This window comes from Festucalex cinctus, chromosome 20 (assembly GCF_051991245.1).
Source record: "Festucalex cinctus isolate MCC-2025b chromosome 20, RoL_Fcin_1.0, whole genome shotgun sequence".
NCBI classification, from domain to species: Eukaryota; Metazoa; Chordata; class Actinopteri; order Syngnathiformes; family Syngnathidae; genus Festucalex; species Festucalex cinctus.
In genome coordinates this window covers 12,770,210-12,793,543 of record NC_135430.1, presented here as the reverse complement: position 1 = coordinate 12,793,543, position 23,334 = coordinate 12,770,210, and the positions used below count along the sequence as shown (strand labels likewise).

The 23,334-nt window shown below is 41.5% G+C and overlaps 1 protein-coding gene and 2 long non-coding RNA genes across 5 annotated transcripts; 2 read left to right on the top strand and 1 right to left on the bottom strand.

The window, feature by feature from the left end:
• Positions 1 to 685: 685 nt before the first annotated feature.
• On the bottom strand, positions 686 to 10,781 carry dync2i1 (dynein 2 intermediate chain 1). Of its 3 annotated transcripts, XM_077508687.1 has the most exons (23): positions 10,656 to 10,781; positions 10,330 to 10,481; positions 9,386 to 9,945; positions 9,260 to 9,318; positions 9,043 to 9,195; positions 8,914 to 8,973; positions 7,503 to 7,547; positions 7,109 to 7,298; positions 6,940 to 7,048; positions 6,711 to 6,840; positions 6,519 to 6,630; positions 5,808 to 5,896; positions 5,589 to 5,718; positions 5,341 to 5,516; positions 5,095 to 5,257; positions 4,833 to 4,940; positions 4,697 to 4,758; positions 4,577 to 4,628; positions 2,133 to 2,193; positions 1,806 to 1,905; positions 1,605 to 1,736; positions 1,113 to 1,327; positions 686 to 996 (listed from the first exon to the last, which is right to left on the bottom strand). In XM_077508687.1, the coding sequence occupies exons 1-23, from the start codon at positions 10,668 to 10,670 to the stop codon at positions 825 to 827; spliced, it is 3,045 nt and encodes a 1,014-aa protein (XP_077364813.1). In that variant the 5' UTR covers positions 10,671 to 10,781; the 3' UTR covers positions 686 to 824. The 3 variants fall into 3 exon arrangements, with proteins under 3 accessions (XP_077364813.1, XP_077364814.1, XP_077364815.1); XM_077508688.1 differs by lacking the exon at positions 7,503 to 7,547; XM_077508689.1 differs by lacking the exon at positions 686 to 996 and having other exon boundaries at positions 1,180 to 1,327; positions 1,605 to 1,725.
• A 5,932-nt stretch (positions 10,782 to 16,713) lies between these two features.
• Positions 16,714 to 17,272, top strand: LOC144009060 (uncharacterized). The gene is made up of 3 exons (XR_013280826.1): positions 16,714 to 16,742; positions 16,871 to 16,958; positions 17,044 to 17,272. It is a non-coding gene; the product is annotated as an uncharacterized LOC144009060 (long non-coding RNA).
• A 2,355-nt stretch (positions 17,273 to 19,627) lies between these two features.
• Positions 19,628 to 20,442, top strand: LOC144009607 (uncharacterized). The gene is made up of 3 exons (XR_013280980.1): positions 19,628 to 19,822; positions 19,941 to 20,028; positions 20,101 to 20,442. It is a non-coding gene; the product is annotated as an uncharacterized LOC144009607 (long non-coding RNA).
• Positions 20,443 to 23,334: the final 2,892 nt, after the last annotated feature.

Here is a 23,334-nt window from a genome sequence, read left to right as displayed (position 1 = left end):
AGTAAAGCATTTAATAAATGTTTGCGTAGGACATTCAGAATATTGCAGTGGATAACGTTTTTCGAAGCGTCCTCATAACGTTAAATGTCGAAAAAAAAAAAATACCACCTAACAGGTGCTCTTTAAATCTGGTGGGCAAAAAATGTTGAAAAGTCTTTTTAATTAAGCGATTAATTGTGATTAATCAAAATTCTAAGATGTGATTAATCTGATTTAAAAAAAATGTAATTGTATGCCAGCTCTAATGATTACACATTTCCATTAGGGCTGGGAAAAAAAGTTGACCAAGTTGAATTGACACAAAATTTTTGCCCCAAGGCTTCATTATACACCAATCCACTTCAACGTCCTTTCTATGGTATCTAAACGACTCGTAAGTTTACCACACTGTATTGCTGGAAAGTTGATCGCGCAAACCCATCTGATTACTCGTTATTCAATGAAATTATTTTTTCTAATAATCAATAGTGACAGCGTACTTCATAGGTTACAATTTGAGGACATACAGTACAAAAGATAACTATTAAATATAAGATAAATATTATGCAACACTATTATAATGCATGTAGCTATCTATGCAGTACTGCACATTGTGGACGGCACCTGTGCAATCATATTTACAGTATGTATTGTATAAGCCAGTATGTGTGTGTCTATGTAAATGGACACGCAGTACAAATCAACAAACCCTCATGATTTGATTATAATTGTAAACAGACTCAAAGTTTATATTTACATATGCAACTATACACTATGCACAAAAAATACACAAGTGGCAAAATGTACACAATCTATACTTGATCATAAAGGGGCTTCAAAGTGTTTCAAAAGGATTCTACAATCTTTCTTTCTAATGTTTTTTCTTCATCACAAGTTTGGATGGTGAACTCCCTTGTGAAATAGTGCATTTCAAGTTTACCCGACTGGTGTGCTGTCGCTACTCCTGAGTACAAGTTTTGTTGTCCCGGATCTCCAAACGCAGCCATGGCCGTCAATCTAAGAAAGTAAAAATAGTACAGTAAACATCCATTCAGTTTGGCGAAAAATTTCGATACAGTGAGAATATAAATGCATGAAACTATATGAACGCAAAACACTCGTGTCAAAATCACCTGTCTGTGTCCAGTCGCTCGGTGACCACGGGTGCCGTGTCGCTCCTCGTCAGGTCCCAAATGTGAAGGCGCGATGCGGCGTCCAACACGCAGAAGACGGCCGGCCTGGTCTGGCTCCACTGCAGCGAGACCACCGCCTCGCCACCCGTCCACTCGTCCACCGGTTTGTCGCGGCTGACCTCGTGCAACCGCATGCTCCCGTCACCGCAGCCCACCTGGCACGCGACCACGGTAACGTTAAAAACATCGCTTCGGTTACAGTGCTGGCGTTAATAGATTTACGAATGTGATGGATGTTGCTCTGCTGACATATTAAATCATGTATCTAAACAGACAGATATGCGTTTACAGTCACTTAACATTATAAAGTGTATCTCTAAAGTATTCATAGCACTTCAGTATTTCCACTTTTTGGTACACCAATTCAAGCCTCAGTTCTTTTTGAGTGTGTAATATTTTATATGCATGTTTTTTCAATCGGTCGTTGCTCACCAAAAACAAGCGCGGCCTGAAAGGAGAAAAGTGGATGGCGCTGACATCAACAAGCCGGGTGGCCAACTTCCACGAGCCGTAACACTTGGGCAGGGCCTTCAAACCCTGAATGGTGCCATGACTGACCAGACCCTTGAGTGGAAATTAGTCATTTTAAAACCCTGATTTGACTTTTCATTCCGTATTTTGGCTCATGCTCACCAAATTGGTGCCGATGAAGAAATGACTGGGGTCAGTGGGGAGAAATTTTAAATGAAGTGACTGCGGCGCTCCTGTTTTGTCCGCATGCGCCGGCGACATCCTGCGAGGTAGACAAGGTCAGGGGGGGTTATAAGATTCCCATCCAAAAACAACCAGGAACACTTGACACTCGTACGCAGATATGTTTCCATCAAATGTTGAAGCAACACAATCAACAGCATAACAAACAAGATCGTGTGACATCCCATGTTCTGCTTTATGGCCTATTTTAAGAGGGCTCGCCTGGCTCTGACAAATGATCATCGCACACCGTTTATCATAGCTCACCCCTCGGACGTCATGCAGGCAGAGCTGTGGAGGAGCTTGACTTTGCCACCCGGCCACAGACCTGCAAACCCACATATGCGTGCACGTGTGAGAAATACGAGCAGGTACAGTACATTCATGACCCCGGACAGCTGTGAGGTCCCGAGCTCCAGACTTCCGTACATACTTTCCCCTCTTAGACTGACATTTACATGATTTATGTATGCGAATAGGTAAACAGAAGTTCACATCAGGGCCCGACCGAGAGATTTTGTTTTACGGTGTAATGAGTTAATGTGTAAAATAAAAATGAAGAATCAAGAGAATTCAGCAAAAAAAATCCACTGAGTTTTGCTGATTTTAAAGGGGGAGTCAACCTTAAACAGTTCTTGACAATAATATGTTATGTGTGACCTCACTAGTCAAAACATGACATTCTGATTACTAGGGGTGTCACGATTCGCCAACTCCACGATTCGATTTAAATTTCGATTTTGGGGTCACGATTCGATTTTTTTTCGATTTTTTTTTTTTTTTTTTTTTTCCGCTCCCCCACTTTATAACACAGAGGCATATGCTTCTGTAGGCTAAGGCTAGTCTATGATCATTGGTTCTATTCATTGTACAGTAAATCTTATTTCAAAAGATCGGCTACATATAGTTGATGCAATTTCCATATTATTTTTGTGTAAATTTATGTAATATATGATAATTGACATTAGGCAGGAATGATCAAATTCAAAGAATTTATTTACAATATAAAGTTAACCGTCTTGTTCTTACTGAAGTGTAAAATAAAAAATAAAAAAACAAAAACAAAAAGTCACAGTGGGTGCCTGCCATCTATTGACTGTTTTTGGTTACAACAGTGTGCTGTGCGTTCCTCTTAAAATAATGTGCAATGTGCAACAACAACAAAAAATATATTGTATCCAAAGTCATGGAACAAATACAGCCTGAACAAACTATATCCCAACATTTACAGTTGCTGGGCATACTGTAGCGTGGTTCAAGTACACTAATTAAATGTTTGAATCCAGCGTTTTCCAAGGCTGCAGGTCTGCTGCTATAAATAGACCTATGGATCTGGCGTTTCGCGCGAGCTGAAGTGTGTGGAAGTTTCACTGTAAATGAGGATGAAATAGTTGGTTGGACCGTTGTTTTCCCACTTCTAGTTGAATTTGATAAATCTAAATCTTTGTGATGCCTGCGTAAATGTCCCGTCATGTTTGTCGTGTTTCCCGTTGTTACGGCTGGCGGCTCGGGCCCGCCGCCGGCTCCGCTCCCCTAGTATGTATGTGTGTGTTTGTGTCGGCTGGTGCCCGTATAATGGTACTTCAGTTTGAATGCGCCAGCGCGACACTCTGATTGGAGGACTGTGCCAGCGCGACACTCCGATTGGACGACTGTGCCAGCGCGACACTCCGATTGGACGACTGTGCCAGCGCGACGCTATTGTGTATCCGTGTATTATACCCCTATTGGTTATTGTTGTTTCTCCTCCGTTCTGTCAGTTCTGTCAAATGCGGTTATTATTTGTTCACCTTCCACTTTCACTCCCTTGTCAAACCCCTGCCTGAAATTTCAATTAAAACTACTCAGATGTTAAAGTCGACCCGTGTTTATCTACTCTATATTTTCTGTTATTGTGTTACTTCCCTTCCCCTTGACGAGCCGGGCGTAACACCGTGGCCGAGTACAGTACGCGCACATAGCATATCTTGCAACTGTGGTCTTTTTATCGACAACGTGAACGTTGTCGACATAACTCACCGGGAACGCAAAATGTTTCCAAACTGGTGACGAGAGAAGCGGGAGCGGCTTGAAGCACCATTGCTGTGTCTGTCCGCGCTTGCCATCATGACTGCAGGAGAAGTCAGCTAACAAGTGCCGTTAGCTAGTAGCTGAATGGCTGCGTCTCATTTGCTTTCCTGGGAGGTGGCGGTGGCGGCGGTGGCGGCGGTGGCGGTGGCGGCGGTGGCGGCGGGCGCGGGGGGGGGGGGTGGGCATCGAATCGTGTGTCCTCTCTTCTATTTCGATGCTCGAAATCGTGACGTAATTTCGATCGATTTCGATAAAAAATCGAAATCGTGACACCCTTACTGATTACGGTAATACCACATTTTTGGAATACGAGTTAAACATCAAAATCCAGCTTTCATCCATTTCATCATTTTGCCACTTGCGGTCGACTGAAGATGACATCACAGTTGCTAAGGGCTCTGGCAACAACCAATCACAGCTCACCTGTTTTCTGAAGCTGAGCTGGGTTGTTACCTGAGAACGCAATATTTACCAGAATACCGTATTTAGACCCCTTTAAAAGGAGCTAAAATCGACTAATGGATTGTTGGATGCCTCTTTTTCAAATACAACCTATGCTAATTTGCAGTTCAAGTGTGAATGTCATTTGTGTGGCCCTGGTTGAAACCATTAGAGCAAAAAAAAAAAAAAAGATAACTTGCCTAGATCTGTCTGGGAGCCTGCCTCGTTGACTTTCGGGAGTTGCACTACCACCTACAGGCCACAAACAGAACAACCTGTAAGGATTCGCCTCGAACCTTAATAAACAAATGAAAACCTACCCAAAGATTCAACAGTCCGCTCTCGTCCAGGGAGGCCAAGTGGAAGGATAATCCCAACAACTCTGGATATTAGGAGAGATTGGAGATTGTTGTTACTAAGGCAATTTTTCTTAAAACTGGTGAACGTGACTCTGACCTTCTTCAGATGCTAAAAAGGCCACCTCTGACTCCGGCTTCCCTGTCACATTGGTGGGAACAACCTCCACGGACGTTACTGGCGAGAAATGGGCTGAGGGTACTGCATCTAAACACACACACAAACAGGAGTCACTTCAAAAATGTCTCTACTGTAATAATAATAATCCCTTGGAGAGTGGCCATTTTGATTTGAAGCTGCCATTTTATATTTAATTTGACCATTTCCTGTGTTTGCAAACTCCAGGCCAAAGGCGACATACCAGTAGAGAAGGTAGGCCGTCTGAAGGTCCACTCGTCGTCGCCCACCTTCAGGCGCTGGTGGTTGCCGTCCGGTTCTCGTAAGTCCCACAGCGCCACGGAGCCGACAGACGTGCCGGCGAACACCAGCGTGGCCTTTCCCGGACTGAAACAGCAGCACTGCACCTAAGAGAGGATTGGCGAGAGTTTCAGCCTTGGCCATTTGAAACATTCTCAAGTGAACTAGAAATAAAACACAAAAAATGCACCTCTGATTCACAAAGTAGGATCTTCTGCGGCCGGGATGGCTCCCACATGTTCCAGACGCAGATGACGGTGCAGCCGTGATGCTGCGCGACAGCGTCGGGTGAAGCTCGGGGCTTGTGGACAGACAGGAGCGTGTGCCTCTGCGCTTGAGAGAAAAGCACCTGGCTGATGGCGCGACCTGGATTTAACCAAGATTATTTTCGTTGAATGTATACAGTAAGTAAGAGCCAACGTGAGAACAGCTGCGCACCGCGGAGAAAAGGCAAGTCGGTGTTGAGCTGCAGGCTTCCGTCACTGAACAGCAGAGCGTCTGTTTGTGTCGCCCGGCCCTGGAAAGAACTCCTCTCGGCGTGATCTTCCTCCAGCAGTACCACCATCACCTGTCAACAGTGGTTGAAAGGAAAATTTTTTAGGTTATAAAAACAGATTCAGAGAAAAAAATAAATACTTCCCAACCAAATCAATTCACCTGTGAGGCTGCATGCAGGAAAGTGGCCAAACGCCTTGAATCAAATTTCATTCCGCTCATGTTTCGAGTTTCATGTGACCGGTTTGGATCTACGGGACAAAAACAGGCAAGCATGTTAGTTGTTTTATTGGCATGACTAAATGTAGTGTTTATTTCACTGCAAACTACTGCGTTTTACTTCTAAAGAGTAGATGAGTGGTCTAAGAGTACCACTAATTCTACACTGGCTCCCTCTCGTGGTAGGTGACAGAATCGCTGAACTAAATGTTTAAAGGGATACTTTACTTATTTCACCATTTTTGGTAGTCAAACGTTAATATTTTGCCTATAATAAATTTGATATTTTCATTATTTTTCATGTCCAATTAGTACCTTTTAAAACACATTTTGCAACTTGCTGTCGACTGAAAATGACATCACAAGGGCTCAGGTAACCAATCACAGCTCAGCTTGTGAATGTCACATGACCAAACCTAGAAAACAGGTGAGCTGTGATAGCTATCTGAGTCCTTGTGATGTCATTTTCAGTCGACAGCAAGTTGCAAAATGTGTTTTTAAAGGTACTAATTGTACGTGAAAAATAATGAAAATATCAAATGAATTATAGACTAAATATTAACTTTTTAGTGCTATAATGGGCTAAATAAGTGAAGTATCCTTTTAAATTGTATCATGTTGCAGTGTTTTTTACATACAGTATTTGTTTCTTACCGCCACAGGCGCCACTGTACTCTGCAGGATGCTGCGTCCACTTGTCACTCAAGTCCACCTCCTCGGTCTGGACGTCTCGGTCCGCGTTTTCCTCGTTACACTGGACGTAAGCCTGGCGAAGGAGTCATCGGAATTAGGGAAGAATGCGGCAACAGAGAATGTGATGAGTGTAAAAGTGTCACGCAAACTGACCTGCTTTGTGTTTGCGGCTCCGAAGTTCCTAATGTACATGTCATATTCGCTGACGGGAGGAAGATCCAGAAGGGAAAACGTGGTGGAGAAATCCAGATCGATTAAGCGAAGCAGCTCTGCACTGCGCTTCCTGTGATCAAGATGCAAAATTTAGGGAATGAAAATGTTTTGTGTTTCAAAAATCTGTGAGGATATGTACTCGACTTTCAGGTTGATATTTATTGTTTACTTTTGTTTCATGGCAACTTTCTTGCTGACTTGTCGCTGCTTGGCCGCCACAAAGTCCATAAACTTTCCTCGCTGGGAGCTTCTACTGTCCTTCCCGTCTGATCCATTCACTGATAGTGAAAGATGTGTTATTATTCCACATGGATTGATTTTATACTTATAAGAACTACCTCTGGACGATTCAGGCTTTTCCTCTTCTTCCTCTTTGCTAAGAGCAGAAAAAGACGCTCGGACTCGTTCATTCTCTTCACCCATGGCTTTCTGGATGGCTTTCACGTCCTCGCCCAGCTCCAGAATCTCGGCCGCTTCCTCCGTGCCCTTGTCATCCTCGTCCAGTTCCTCAAAATCCTCTTCGTAATCCTGCCCAAACGACAAATCGCACACGAGTAAACGGTGCGACAAATCCGGGCAACGTATTGTACAAATGAGCTTAAAAAATTCCTTACCGCTTTCTTGTCAAGCAAACCATTTAGGGCATGCAAGCGTAACATATGACACATAGAAAATGAATGAAATAAAAGACACAACACTATGATGTGCGAGCGTGGCACATGTTCCTGTTACCTCAAAGTCATCCTTGTACTCATGCGAAGGATCATCCTTGGCTACCTGCACGCGACAAGAAAAAAAAAGTGGGAAAAAAATGCAAGCAATCTAATCCTACACACTCCACACACTTTCGGACACAGAAGTGCGTTAGCTACTTCACCCAATTTGGGTTACTTTTTACCCAGCAGTTTTAAGTTGATTTAAAGTTGTGTTTGGAGGAGGACCCGCTTCTCTGATGCCGTCTTCTTGTCGTGCTTCATCTCATTAAATGGACTCTCGTACTATTGTAGTAAAACATCGTATTTTTCTGCGAACATTTTTGCCCAATCGTCATCCTTTGCATCCTGGTTATCATGGAAGGGACATTGCCACATTTGCAACCCCTTCTAGGCCTGTGCTATTAAATTGAAATTCAATTAGAATTTCAATTATGACACTCCTCAATTACAAAATTAGTATAATCATAAACAAAAATAAAAGATTATTAATAGTACTAATTTTCAGTCGTTTAAATTTATATATTTGCAACTTTTTTATTTTAAAATGACTAATTTAATCCATCTTGTTTGGTCCAAAGGGAACTTGCATAATTATAGCGTTTCAAATAAATTTATAAAAAAAATTTTTTATTTGTCTCAATCATCCATCCATCCATTTTCTTGACCGCTTATTCCTCACAAGGGTCGCGGGGGCTGCTGGCGCCTATCTCAGCTGGCTCTGGGCAGTAGGCGGGGGACACCCTGGACTGGTTGCCAACCAATCGCAGGGCACACAGAGACGAACAACCATCCACACTCACACGCACACCTAGGGACAATTCGGAGCGCCCAATTAACCTGCCATGCATGTTTTTGGAATGTGGGAGGAGACCGGAGTACCCGGAGAAGACCCACGCGGGCACGGGGAGAACATGCAAACTCCACCCAGGAAGGTCCGAGCCTGGACTCGAACCGGAGACCTCACAACTGGGAAGCGGACGTGCTAACCACTCGACTACCGTGCCGCCCTTGTCTCAATCATTAAATTATTATTTATTTGTATTATTTTTTTTAGATGTTTAAACATGTTCTTGTTTTATACCAAAAAAACAAATGATTGTGAAGGGATTTCAATAATTACCAAATTAATCGTGATGAATATTTTCTTCAGCACTGAGCAGCAGCCCTAATTACTTCTCAAGATTTCTTATTTTTTTCCCGATGAGGGTTTTTTTTTGTTTGTTTGTTTTTTACTTTTTCCTAGTGGAATTAATATTTGTCAATTGTGGGTATGTAAAAGCCCTTTTTTAGACTCTTTTGTGATTATGAGCTATATAAATAAACTTGACTTATTCATTTTCACTGTGCAAAATTGTGGTTATCATAAGTAACAGGTGAAAAATGAAGAATAGTGAATTTTCCATAAGTAACCTGAGTTGGAATCTTACTGGGCCTTGCGTGTCTCCAGCATCTTTATCCACCACGCACCCTGAATGCATCACGGCCTCCTGAATGAAGAAGACCAACAACGTCATGTGTTTAGGTGTCAGTACCGTATCGATGAGCGAGCCACTAACCTCAGCTTTTGTCGTCGTAGTTTCATGGCTGTGATTCAGTTTGGATTCCCTGCTGTGATGTCTCTCGGTGTCCTCTCTACGCCGACTCTCTTTCCGTCTTTCCCTCTCGGCTCTCTCTTCCTCGGTTCTCTCTTCTCGCCTCGGCTTTTCATCCTGACGGACAACGAGGAATAATCAAACTAGCACAGGTAAAATTTGCGACACTTGAAATGCTTACATGATATGCTCGCTCTCTGTGTCTCCTTTCTCGCTCTTCTTTTTGTTTAAGGTATTGCTCTATGGGAATGAAAAATGTTGGATTGTGAGAAAAGTGATTGAAATGCATGGGTTCAGAAAGGTCTACCTCTGTCCTCTCTTGAATGCTTTCTGTCCTCGTGCCTCTCTCGTCTGTCTTGGTCGTCCCTCCTCTCTTCGCGTCTCCTGCGGTCCCGTTCTTCCCGCCGTCTTTCTTTATCTCGTTCCTCTCGTTGTCGTTCCTTATCTCGTTCCTCCCTCCGTCTTTCCTTATCCTCTTTTCTCTTATGTCTGTCTTCATCCTCTCCATGTCCCTCCCTCGGCCTCACTTTATCCCGCTTGTCTCTGTCCTCTCTGGAGTCGCATGCACGCCTGTTCGTATCCTCCGGCCTGTCTCGCTCCGACCTCCGGTCTCTGTCATCTCTCGAGTCGCGTGCACGTCTGTTCGTATCCTCGGGCCTGTCTCGCTCCGACCTCTTGTCTTTGTCCTCTCTGGAGTCGCGTGCACGCCTGTTCGTATCCTCAGGCCTGTCTTGCGCCAACCTCTTGTCTCTGTCCTCTCTGGAGTCGCGTGCACGTCTGCTCGTGTCCCCCAACCTGTCTCGCTCCGACCTCCTGTCACCCCTTCTCTCCTCAGCGTACAAGTCCCGTTTCTCACTGTGACGGTCTCTGTCAGTGATGAGAAATAACATAGTAACATTCTGTACACAGGTAGACTATTTAGGAATCTGTACCTGAGCATTTATTTTTGGGATGACTTGACTTTTACTCGCTACATTTTAAATCATATACAGTACATGTATGTCCTTACTTTGACAATTTTCAACCTCTGAAAATGGCGACATGACCCAAAAAAAAAGCAGAGCCTATGTCAATGGGTATTGTAAGAGAGGAAAAGTTTTGCTTTTGTACTCAAATACATACTTGTTTTACTTGAGTGAAGTAGTACGTTGCATCATCACTTTTTGCGTTTACCAATCTTTTTAAAACACCGTACTTTTAATTACTACTTATTCATATGAAGGATAAAGTTTGTGTACAGTGTTTAGCGACCTCTGCTCTCTCTCCCCTCGGGAGTCCCTGCTGCGACGTCTCTCCGTGGATTCCCCTCCGCGATGCTGCTTTCTGTCGTGCTCCTGTTCCTTCTTTCTAGAAAGTAGTCTTTTCAGCTCGGCAGCAGACCAGGTGTCTTCCATGCTTAGTTTCTCATAAAACACACACCGGGCGACCATTAAAGACACACATTAGAAGGCAAAGTGGTCGTATAATACGCTTAAAACTAGCAACAGGTTTGCGGGAAAACTGAACGACAACGTCAACTTACTGACGCTAGGAATTAGCTTACTAGCCCGCCAAACATTAAAATATAAATTTAATACCTTTTCGTGATGCATGCTGCCGTCGGTGTTCGGAAAAGTAGCTCAGGAAAGCTTACATGTTTGCTAGGACGCCTCCATGACGAGAAATTCTTTTCGCCCCTGTTCCTGCGCATGCGCAGTTGTCTGAAACCAAGGAGAACGCGTCACTTTTCACTTGACGACAGGTTTGTTAATCGATAGCAGAGCGCACACCTCAATCCAAAAGATAAATACTGTATTATGATTATTATGTTTTTATTTATCTCGTGTTAAACATCCATCCATCCATTTTCTTGACCGCTTCTTCCTTACAAGGGTCGCGGGGGGTGCTGGAGCCTATCTCAGGTGGCTCTGTGCAGTAGGCGGGGTACACCCTGGACTGGTTGCCAGCCAATCGCAGGATTGTATCTAATTAATACAGTTCTTACAGTTTAATGCTCAATCGGAGCACAATTTTATTATCATAATTCATCCATATTTATTTTGTAATAAAAGTAAAGCAGTTCAAGTCCAGTGATTAGTGAGTAGTTTAAAAATGTACAAATGTAAAGTGCATATATTGGGATGAAGAAGAAAAAAAAAAAAAATAAAAATAAAAAACAACTGCAGTATCTATTTAATGTGATTCTTTTCAAAGACCATGTGGTGTTGTTTATTAGTTTAAGTTTGGGCTTTAGTCGAATGGGATGAACAGACATATTCAAGCGCACGCGCACGCCGCCCCAGCTTGGCGCCGCTTAACTTTTATATCAATAGGTCACTTATTCTCCTTGCTTGATCTTTAAAATCAAAGCAAAAGGTGCAGAGACAGGAACCACTTGCTTCTGAACAAAAGGCCGATGTGTGCTGAAATGTACTATTTACAAACATGTTGCAGGACAAATGACACAAAAAAATAATAATTAAAAAAAAATAGAAAGGGCATGCTCTATACACTGCAAAAAAAAAGTGAGTAACATTTACATGAAAAACCTAGTAACACTATCTATCTATCTATCTATCTATCTATCTATCTATCTATCTATCTATCTATCTAGGCTCATGTGATAGTGAGGCTGTCTCTTTTTTTTTCTTTTTAAATAAACTAGTAAAATTCACTCAAAACTCTCAGTGTAAAATTTACTTGGACTTTCTGAGTGGAAAAACTTTAATATAAAAGGGTATACTCTGCTTTTAAATGGATGATATTATTATATGTCATTGGATTATATTAACTACTAGGGGTGTATTTCACAAAGCAGGTTTAGTGAGAAACTTGTGTAAAGAAACCCTGAAAAGTGGGAAACTCGTTTCAGAAAGGGAGGTAACTGAAACCAGAGGATAAGCGGGAACTCTAGCCTGTTTCAAAAACGAGGTAATTTAAGCTTTCAGTCAGTTACCATAGTAAGATGGTGTATCAACCTAACCTGGTCAGGTTTGTCACAATCAACCTCAAGTTTTTCCCTGTACCCTCCTCCTTTCAGCCACACACGACAATTCATGTCCTCATTCATTCAGTCCCTCTGCGGTGACCTTTTGCGTAAATACGCCTGTCGTCTATAGCGTAAAGTCCACTTTTGTCCCGAACATGGCATGTCATTTTGACAATGAACCTATTGATGAAGGTGCCACAATATTGCGGGGGAATTAAATATTCGTCGTGAGAATGTTATCAGACCGCGTATGGCATTTCCGCAGTAACCTTATTGAGTGGTACCGTTTCGTTTTGCAAGTTGCAAAATAACCAGATGTAGTCATATGTGCTCACATCGGAGCAGGTGCTATTGCGCTCCATTTTTTTTTTCTTATACCCGTTTGAATAATGTTTTTTATATTTCATCTAAGTGTTTAATATTTCACAATAAATCAAGCGGCGGCACGGTAGTTGAGTGGTTAGCACGTCCGCCTCCCAGTACTGAGGACTCCGGTTCGAGTCCAGGCTCCGGCCTTCCTGGGTAGAGTTTGCATGTTCTCCGCGTAGGTCTTCTCAGGGTACTCGGGTCTCCTCCCACATTCCAAAGACATGCATGGCAGGTTAATTGGGTGCTCCGAATTGTCCCTAGGTGTGCGTGTGAGTGTGGATGGTTGTTCGTCTCTGTGTGCCCTGCGATTGGCTGGCAACCAGTCCAGGGTGTCCCCCGCCTACTGCCCAGAGCCAGTTGAGATAGGTGCCAGCACCCCCCGTGACCCTTGTGAAGAATAAGTGGTCAAGAAAATGGATGGTTGGATAGCTTTAGCCTAGCCCATTATCTCATTCACTGCCAGCCCAGTAAAAATGGATCTTTGACGTGTATAGCCGTCAATGGCACTGAATGAGTTACAGTCTGAGCTTGGAGCAAATGTAGGAATGCTTGTTTTGGGGACATTTGGCTGGGGCTGAGGCTGTCGATACTGCGATGAAGACATCGCTGCATTTTGTCGAGTCCTCGTGTCTGATTTACACAATGGGTGAGTGTTGTAGGTCAACAGCTTGTTGGAAGTATGTTTGGTCTAGTTTTATTGAAGCTGACAAAAGTTTTGTGGATCGATTATACAATGCATTTCAATGGAGTGGAGGAGCTTGGGGTATTTTGGGGAGTGGCGTGGGTGTGGTTTGTGAAAGGTTAATTACTTGTCTTCAAAACATATAGAAGCAGCATTTTAATAATGCCTTCTCTGAATTAGCTTTCCACGTAAGGGGTGACAATCCTTGATGATGATCACGAGTCATGACAGGCTGGGACGCAATATAAAGTCTTGGTGGAGGGCCAACACCAATGCACACTCCATTCGAGCTCCATTCAGACAGCAGACTTGACTGAGCGTGGTGAGTACGTTCTATATAATAATAATAATAATAATAATAATAATAATAATAATAATAATAATAATGACAAAAGATGAAATCAGTTGTTTTGAAGTTTAGAATATTTTTTTCTGTTTTATCATCATTTTTACAGGACATACCACATTTGCTTAGTGGCATCAGAGAACGGAGAGGCATCATAATGATGATCAAAACTTTTATTTTTGTACTCCTACTTCTTGGTAAGTTATCTGACGCAAATATTTCCATTTTGGACCTTGTTGTCATCACGTATTTGTATCTGTTCAATCTCCTCCACTGATTAGGTGAACCTTCCTGGACGAAGTCAACAACTCAGCGTCGGTGCTAGACGACGACTCCAGGTCACTCAGAATCCCACCCGAAGGACACCAGCAAACCCATCCATCACATTGTCTGATCAAGCCCAATTTCCCATAGGATTTCCATCCCCCCACATTTCCCCCACAATTCCCACTCATCCCAAACCCATTTCCCCCAGGATTTCCTGTCCCTCTACCACCACTACCACCACTACCACCACTACGACCACAATCAAATAGAAAAATGTATTTGGATTAATGTTGAAACATAGTTCGGCTTAAGTGTTGAATCGGCATTGAGATCTAAAGTTTAAAGCTACTATATGGAGGATTTACCCAAAAAATATATTAACAATAGCCTTTTATTTGACCATTTATAACTAAAACATATTCTAATTAGTAGATCAACATCTTTGATGTTCACAATGGGTACTCCTACAAGTCTCTGGCCAATATTTTTCAAGAAGCATCCGGTCCGAGCCCTTCGAGTTTTGGAGTACAGTACAGATCTTCGACCGACTAATGCAATATGATCTGCACGTCCCGTGGACATCAATTGTTTAGTGGGGATCAAGAGACTCATTCCGTCAAGTGGCCAGCTTTGTATAACATTCTAAAACTTCTTACCTCTGAAAATACCTCTGAAAACAGTCAATTGGAAAACAGTCTTCAGTAATGAGGTCGTGCACGTACGAGTGTGCGCAGCGTATACGAGCGTGCAAGTTTGTTTTCGGCCACAGGTGGCGGTAGCGATTTGAAATTTTAAATCTTCCATATAGCTGCTTTAAATTATACAGAAAGCGCAAGGTTGATAAAATGTTGAGTCAATGTTTGCTTTTCAATCATAAATCACACAATATCAATGTTGGTTCAACCATCATCCAAATCAGAATCTACATGCATCTGTTGGTTGGTTTTACATTGAATTCTAGTTTAAATTATACATAAAGTGCAAGGTTGATAAAATGTTGAGTCAAGGGACAATTCGGAACTCCCAATTAACCTGCCATGCTATTGCGCCCTCTCAGCGCACAGCAAATGTCTGCATCGCATTAAATAAAAATCCTAACCTGTGCTATATTTACTGTTTGTAGTTTTTATATTATCTTCCTATAAAGACATTGAAATACGCCGTACACGGTGGCAATTTCACTGTAGAGACAGAAAATAACATGAAAACTGTAGTCCGAGGAATGCTCAAGAGGTTTGTATGAATGCACATACACGCGGGAAATTAGAGGGAACATTGTGTCCTCAGTACTGGGAGGCGGACATGGTAACCACTCGGCCGTGCCACCACACACACATATATATATGGGGTGTTAAAAAAATCGATTTGACAATATATCGCGATCCTACATCGCGCAATTCTCAAATCGATTCAATAGGCGGCTGAATCGATTTTTAAACTTCCATTTTTAATGGAAAAATATTCAACAAAACATCTTACTTCGGGTTCACACCTTAAGCATGGAAGAATGTTATATGAATGGAACATTAAGCCTTAATATTTTTATTTTAATGCTGTTCAAGCATGAAACAGATTACAACCTGTATAAGACTGAAGTTTCAGATCAATAAATAATACATTTGCATACAAATCTTACACTCTACAGGTTTACTGATTAGTATTTTCTAAATTTGAATGAAGAAAAATCGCAACAATCGACTTAGAAATTCGTATCGGGATTAATCGGTATTGAATCGAATCGTGACACCCCTAATATGTATATATATATATATATATATATATATATATATATATATATATATATATATATATATATATATATATATTTTAATTTATTTTTAAATAAAATAGTAAAATGCACTCAAAACTGTGTCAAATTCACTTAGTTTTTTTTCTTTTCTTTTTTTTAATAAATTTTACTCATTTTGTAACTGTACTTTTAAATGGATGATATAATTGTATGTCATTGGTTGGTGCCACCTGTGACTGAAAGAGGAATGTGACTGGCTGGGTGTGGCCCTGCTCTTCCTATGATTGACAGGTCTAAGATCAGGCTCCACGATCTAAGATCCAGACCGAGCAGAGGAGGGGAAGAAACAGATGCAAGCAGGTTAGAATGGGTGGAGTTCGCTCCAGTCCTGCAAAGCATAGACAGCTAGGTTACGGGACCAGAATGAAGGGTTCTGGTTCTCAAGGGGGAGTTCAGATCCCTGTTTTGCAACTTTATCCGCCTCCTCATTTCCCTGCAATCTCTGATGACCAGGTATCCTTGAAATGATTTGGGAAAATCTATGTAACGTCACAGAGTTCTCAATATGAGACCCAAGTAGTAAACACATGGGTCCCACATGAAATTATTCATTTGTAACCCAACTAAGACCCAGTCAAAAACACATATAAACGCATGTGGGCTAACACAGGTGTGCCCCTGGCGGAACCCAGCGAATTAGGTGATGATAACGATATCCTGGATTCCTGATAATATACACTATTAAATAATTGAATTACAACTTTAATGTTGAGTTTTGTGTATTATATTGCCTCTAGAGCAAAAGTGAATTCGACAACAGTTTTAGCTCGTTCGGTTGCTAGTTAGCTTTAGCCTAGCCCATTATAGTCTTACCTTGGAGCAAACATAGGAATGCTTGTTTTGGGGACATTTGGCTGGCTGTGAGGCTGTCGAGCCCTCATGATTGACACATTGGGCACATCACTATTTTGCCTGTTGGAGGTCAACAGCTATGTTTGGTCTAGTTTTATTGAGGCTGACAAAAGTTTTGTGGATCGATTTTCGAGTTTGGTTTTGGGGAGTGGTTTGGGTGTGGTTTGTGAAAGGACAAATACTTATCTTCAAAACATATAGAAGTGGCATTTAACTAATGAAGGCCCCGCCTCAATGAGGTTTGGAAGTAAGTTCGGGTGACATACTTTTATAATGATCACGACATGCTGGGATGCAATATAAAATGTTGGTGGAGGCCCAACACCATTCGAACTCCATTCAGGTTCTTGACAGAAGACGATTGAGCGTGGTGAGTACTTTCTATATAACAATAAAATAAATAAATAAATAAATAATAATAATAATAATAACAAAAGATGAAATAAGTTTAATTTAAGTTTAGAATATTTTTTCTGTTTTCTCTTATCATTTTTACAGGACATACCACATTTGCTTAGTGGCATCAGAGAACGGAGAGGCATCATAATGATGATCAAAACTTTTGTTTTTGTTCTCCTGCTTCTTGGTAAGTTATCTGACGCAAATATTTCCATTTTGGACCTTGTTGTCATCACGTATTTGTATCTGTTCAATCTCCTCCGCTGATTAAGGGACCCTTCCTGGACGAAGTCAACAACTCAGCGTCGGTGCTAGACGACTCCTCCAGGTCACTCAGAATCCCACCCGAAGGACACCAGCAGACCCATCCATCACATTGTCTGATCAAGCCCCATGTCCCGCAGGATTACCATTCCCCCCATTTCCCCCAGAATTTCCACTCATCCCAAACCCATTTCCCCCAGGATTTCCATTCCCCCCACCGCCCCCATTTCCCCCAGGATTTCCATTCCCCCCACCGCCCCCATTTCCCCCAGGATTTCCACTTCCCCCACCGTTTCCGTTCCCCCCACCATTTCCATTTCCCCCACAATTTCCACTTCCCCCACCGTTTCCGTTCCCCCCACCATTTCCATTTCCCCCACAATTTCCACTTCCCCCACCGTTTCCGTTCCCCCCACCATTTCCATTTCCCCCACAATTTCCACTTCCCCCACCGTTTCCGTTCCCCCCACCGTTTCCGTTCCCCCCACAATTTCCCATAGGATTTCCAAGCCCCCCATTTATATGCCCCCCTTGCCGCCCTCCACTTAGCATTGCAGAAAAGCTGCGAGAAGCACATGAATTGATTAATGAGGCACTAAAACACCTTGCTTGAAAGCAAACCTTTCGAAATGATTAAGTGCAAATATATTGTACTCGAAAGTTGAATGAATGAATACCTTTTATTGTCGTTGTAAATAGATAAATACAACGAAATTAAAAACGCCGGAAACACTTGTACTTAAAAACTGTATTGACATTAAAAAAATAAAATAAAATTTGAAACCTGCACTGCAACTTGCTTCAGTTTGAACATTTAATTCAGTGTGTTACACCATACAGAGTTCTACTTCTATATTGTGATGTTTAAATAACTTGCTTTTATATACAGTATTTTCTGTTTGTCTCTCTTCAATGTTTTGTGTCAAGGGGGCTGAAGAGTACTGCACAAAATTTTGCAATGTACAATGGGAATAAAGTCTTTCTTCTTCATAAGTTGAATGAAATCAAAATAGATCAAATTAACAATGTTAGAACCACGCAGTAGATTATGAAGTCAACATCCATGTTGTGCCCAGTTTGTTTTTTTTCCCCTCAGTCTTGTCTTCATGGAATGTCGTCAACCAAGAAGTGTGTGCATGAATAAAAACAGACAGGCGAACAAACAAAACGTAAGACTGAAAAAACACTTGCAGAGAACTCACACAATCGCCTACAAAGTCCACTTTCACTCTTCTTCATTGAATATAAGCAACTTGACTGATCTGACAACTCACTTCAAGTCTATAATATACTATACGATAAATTAAATTCCACTTTCACGCTGTCCTCAGGGTGTTTTTTCCTGGGTCTTGACTTCTTTTTTCCCCCTCATGGAGGACTTGATTCTAGATGGGTCATGCAACAGAATCTTTGAGTGCTGTTTTGACTCATATAACAATTCGAACACCTAAATGCCTGATTTATTTTGTCGTCATGTAACAGATAAACAGTCTGTTGTCACGTTGCTACATTTGCATGATGTTAGTCACTTAATTGATCAATTACAGACTGCAAGAAGAACTTCACTTGGCAAATTTCCCGCCAGTGACCTTTTCAGTGACATTTTATGTGACATCTGAATAATTAAGGCCTCGCCTCAATGAGGGTTGGACCTACAAGTGCTTCATTACTGCACTTAGGTCATTTCAGGTTAAAAACAAAACAGGAGCCACAGTGGAAAAAAAAATATGGCAACAGTTTCAGAGAAGCAAGACATTTCCCAGCCAAATTAAAATAGTTCACCTGGGAGGCGGCTCACAGGAAAGTGGCCATGAATGAAAGTTCATTCCACTTATGTTTCGAGTTTTATGTGACCGGTGTTAAGCGCGTGAGAAAGTCAGCTGGTGAAAAATTCAATGCCGTTTTGTTTTTGTGGCAACCATATTCACTTCACCCAAAGAGAGTGACAGTCAAAATGGCATTTTAAATTGAATTTATTCCTATTTTTGCCAATCGGATTTTTCCAAATGGGTCACATATGAAAGCTGGTGAAATGTAGACTGTGAAACACGTCAGAAACGTTACGCCATCTTGCCAAGAGAAAACAGGAAGCAGATCTGGAGGTGGCACAAATGAAGATTTTGCAGTTTTTCCTTGGCCTGACCAGGTTGGATCGGTTTAGAAATTGATTTCATCAGAGGACAGCCAACATGTTTTGAAGACAAAGTTAGACAAACCGGACTTTGGTGGTGTGGACACATCCAGAGGCGAGAGAACGAGTATGTTGGTTGAAGGTTGCTGCGGATGCCAGGCAAGTCACCTTAAGGAAGACCCAGGGGAGGATGACAGATGTAGAGAATGCATGATGTGTTTGTCTGCAGCAATTAGCCATATAATGGACTAGAAAATAAATGTAAATTGCATGGGACATCGCTTCACAATTTGCTTGTTGGAGGTCCACAGCTTGTTGCAACTATGTTTGGTCTAGTTTTATTGAAACTGTCCAAAGTTTTGTGTTTCAATCTGAAAATGGATTTCAATGGAGCCGAGAGAGGAGCTTGACGGACCTTGGGGCGTTTTGAAGGAGTGGTTTGGCGTGAAAAGGTCAATTATTTGTCTTCAAAGAAGTGGCAGTTGAATAATTAAGGCCTCGCCTCAACAAGGTTTGGACGTAAGTTCAGGTGACATTCTTTTATGGTGACCACGACAGGTTGGGATGTATTATAAAACGGTGGTGCAGGAGCAACACTGACGCAGACTCCATTCGAGCTCCACTCGGGTTCTTGACAGGAGACTTGACTGACCGTGGTGAGTACTTTCTATATAATAATGATAGTAATAATAATAATTAGGACAAAAGACAAAATTGAGAAGTGAGCTGAATTCAATGTGAGAACATTTTTCTGTTTTCTCACCATTTTTACAGGAAATACCACATTTGCTTAGTGACATCAAAGAACGGAGAGGCATCATGATGATGATCCAAACTTTGTTTTTTGTACTCCTACTTCTTGGTAAGTAATCTGAAGCAAATACGATATTTCCATCTGGAGCTTGTCATCAACTGTTGTTCTCAACTGATTAAGGAACCCTTCCTGGGGAAAGTCAACAACTCAGCGCTGGTGGTAGACGACTCCTCCAGGTCACTGACACCCCAGCGACAACAGAAAGCACAAACGGCCCACTCCCCAACGCACTAACCACCACTTTTTTTCCAGGCTTTCCACACTTCCCAGGGTTCCCATTTAGATGTCCCCCTTGCCGCCGTCCACGCAGTATTGTCGAAAAGCTGCGAGAAGCACACGAATTGATTAAAAATGCACTGGATCATCTTGTTGACGGCAATCATTTCTAGGAAGCAATTAAACTGTACTTAAACGTACTGTACTGCCTTAAAAAAAAATAAAAATTGAAACCACTGCAACTTGCTACAGTTTGATTCTACTTCTCTGTTGTGTTGTTTTAATAGCTTGCTTTTATGTATTGTCTATTTGTCTGTTCAATGTTTTGTGTCAAGAGGCTGAAGGTGCAATGCACAACGACAATAAAGTCTTTCTTCGTCGTAAACGGAATTAATTCAAACAAGGAGGGTTTTTTTCTCACTCTTTTTTTCTTCATAGAATATAGTCAACAAATAAGTGCATGCATAAATAATAATAATAGACAGGCAAACAAACAAAACCTAAAACTGAAAGTGGAGTGACACTTTTTAGCAATTAGCCTAATTTGAGAACTCACACAATTGCCTGCCTAGAAAGTCCACTTTCGCTCTTCTTCATTGAATGTAATCAACCAAAAAGCAAGCTGACTGCTGCTCAATCTATCAAAACACACATGCAAACAATCACCTAAAAGTGCAAGGGTGAAAACACCTGCAATTAGCCAAATCTGAGTTTAAGATCCTACAATAAGACTATACTATAATTTGAAGTCGCCTTTCACGCTGTCCTCTTGTTATTTTTCCCTGCCTTGCCCTTTTGTCCCCCCCACCGCACCCCTTCATGGAGGACTTTATTAGATGGGTCAAGCAACAGAATCATTGAGTGCTGTTGCAACACAATACAGTGCTACATTTTGCGAGTGCTAACAGTTAGCATCTGCTGATTTAGCCACCATGTAGCCTACAAAGTGCAACATTGGGTAGCATTGGGTTCCTCTTTTGGTAGCCTGGCACATGCTCAATCCTTTTTTCTTTTTTTTTTTGCCTCTTCTCGTTGTGGCAGTTTATCCACAACAGCTGTCAATCATTGTTAAAGTGTGGCGTTAGCTGTGTACTCAATGCGGCAGATGCGCTTTCTATCAGATCTTTGACAAACTTATAAATCCCCCAAATCAAACAGCGCCAGAACTCCTCTCAACAGATGAATGCAATGAATTTGCCTGCTACTTTAGTGAAAAAGTACAAGCCATCAGGTCAAACATTGTTACAAACCAGCAAAATAACAAAACGATGCTGCACTTAAAATCACCTAGGAATAATTTAATTACCATGACAGAATTTGACTCAGTGGATCAAAATACTGTAGTAGACTTGGTTCAGCAATTGAAACCTTCCACGAGCTGTCTTGACACAATACCATCTGGCTTTTTCAAAACCATTGTGAAATCTGTTCAGATCGATTTACAACAAATAATTAATTGCTCACTTCAATCAGGTGAACTTCCTAAATGTCTGAAAGTAGCCGCCGTCAAGCCCATTCTAAAAAAAGAGAACACTGGATGTCTCCCTGCTAGCAAATTATAGACCAATCGCAAACCTTCCCTTCGTAACTAAAATAGTTGAAAAAGTGGTTTTTAATCAACTCAGCAATTTTTTGAGCTTAAACGGACTTTTGGATAAATTCCAGTCAGGTTTCCGACCTCATCACAGTACAGAAACAGCTCTGATTAAAGTACTGAATGATATAAAATTGAGCACTGATGCAGGGAAGGTATCAGTGCTCGTCTTGTTGGACCTCAGTGCAGCATTTGACACGATTGATCATAATATACTGTTAGACAGGCTGGAAACTTGGGTGGGGTTAAATGGAACAGTCCTTAAATGGTTCAGGTCCTATTTGGAGGAAAGGAGTTACTTTGTGACCATTGGAAATTTTGAATCTGATCGAAAGGCCATGACATGTGGGGTCCCTCAAGGGTCAGTCCTTGGACCCCTGTTGTTCAGTCTGTATATGTTACCTTTGGGTCAAATGCTTCAGAACACCGATGTTGACTATCATAGTTATGCAGATGACACACAACTGTATTTATCTATGTCCCCAAATGACAGCAGTTCTATTAACGCATTGTGTCATTCTCTAGAGCAAGTTAACAACTGGATGAACCAAAATTTCCTTCAGCTGAACGAAAACAAAACGGAGCTCATTGTTTTCGGCAATAAAGAAAAGAGGATTGCTGTTAAAAAACAGCTTGAGTCACTGTCTTTAGAAACTAAAGACCAAGTTCGAAATCTTGGGGTACTAATAGACTCAGATCTGACCTTCAGCAATCATATTAAATTCATCACTAAAACAGCCTTTTACCAGCTGAAAAACATATCCAGACTGAAGGACTGCATGCTTCAAGCAGACCAAGAGAAGCTTATCCATGCTTTTATCTCCAGCAGACTAGATTACTGTAACGGTCTTCTGACTGGACTCTCTCAAAAGAACATGAGACAATTGCAGCTCATTCAGAACGCTGCAGCTCGAGTTCTGACCAAAACAAAAAGATCAGAACATATTACTCCAGTACTTAAGGATTTACACTGGCTCCCTGTCAGCTGTAGAATCGATTTTAAAGTTCTGCTACTCGTCTATAAATCACTAAATCCTGAATATATCCAAGAAATGCTGATTGAGTACAAACCCAGCAGGGCTCTGAGATCCACAGACTTGGGCCAACTAGTGGAACCCAGAGTTCGAAGCAAACATGGTGAAGCTGCATTTAGCTGTTTTGCTGCACACAGATGGAATAGGCTACCAACAGAAGTGAAGTCAGCACCGAGTGTAAATGCTTTCAAATCCAGGTTAAAAACTTTGCTTTTTTCTTATACCTTTGATTAGGGACTTTTAAACAGCTTTAATTAAGTGTTTTTTTAATTATTATTTTTATTTTTATTTTTATTTTTATCATTATCATTTTAAACTTCCTAATGTTAAATTTTTTATTGTTAGTTTGTAACCTATTTTCATTTATTTTTCTTCCTCTGAATGTTAACTACTGTTTCTTGATGCTTATGTGTTGTCTTTCCTCGTGTAAAGCACATTGAGTTGCCTTGTGTATGAAATGTGCTATACAAATAAACTTGCCTTGCCTTGCCTTGCCTATCATGTCAAAAT

Bases quoted from the DNA above. Each gene is read 5' to 3' on its own strand.
- dync2i1 (XM_077508687.1), bottom strand. The intron at 6,631-6,710 runs GTCAGTTTGCGT...CTCCTTCGCCAG, and splicing joins GAGCCGCAAACACAAAGCAG to GCTTACGTCCAGTGTAACGA. The intron at 5,258-5,340 runs GTGCATTTTTTG...ATCCTCTCTTAG, and splicing joins TCCTACTTTGTGAATCAGAG to GTGCAGTGCTGCTGTTTCAG.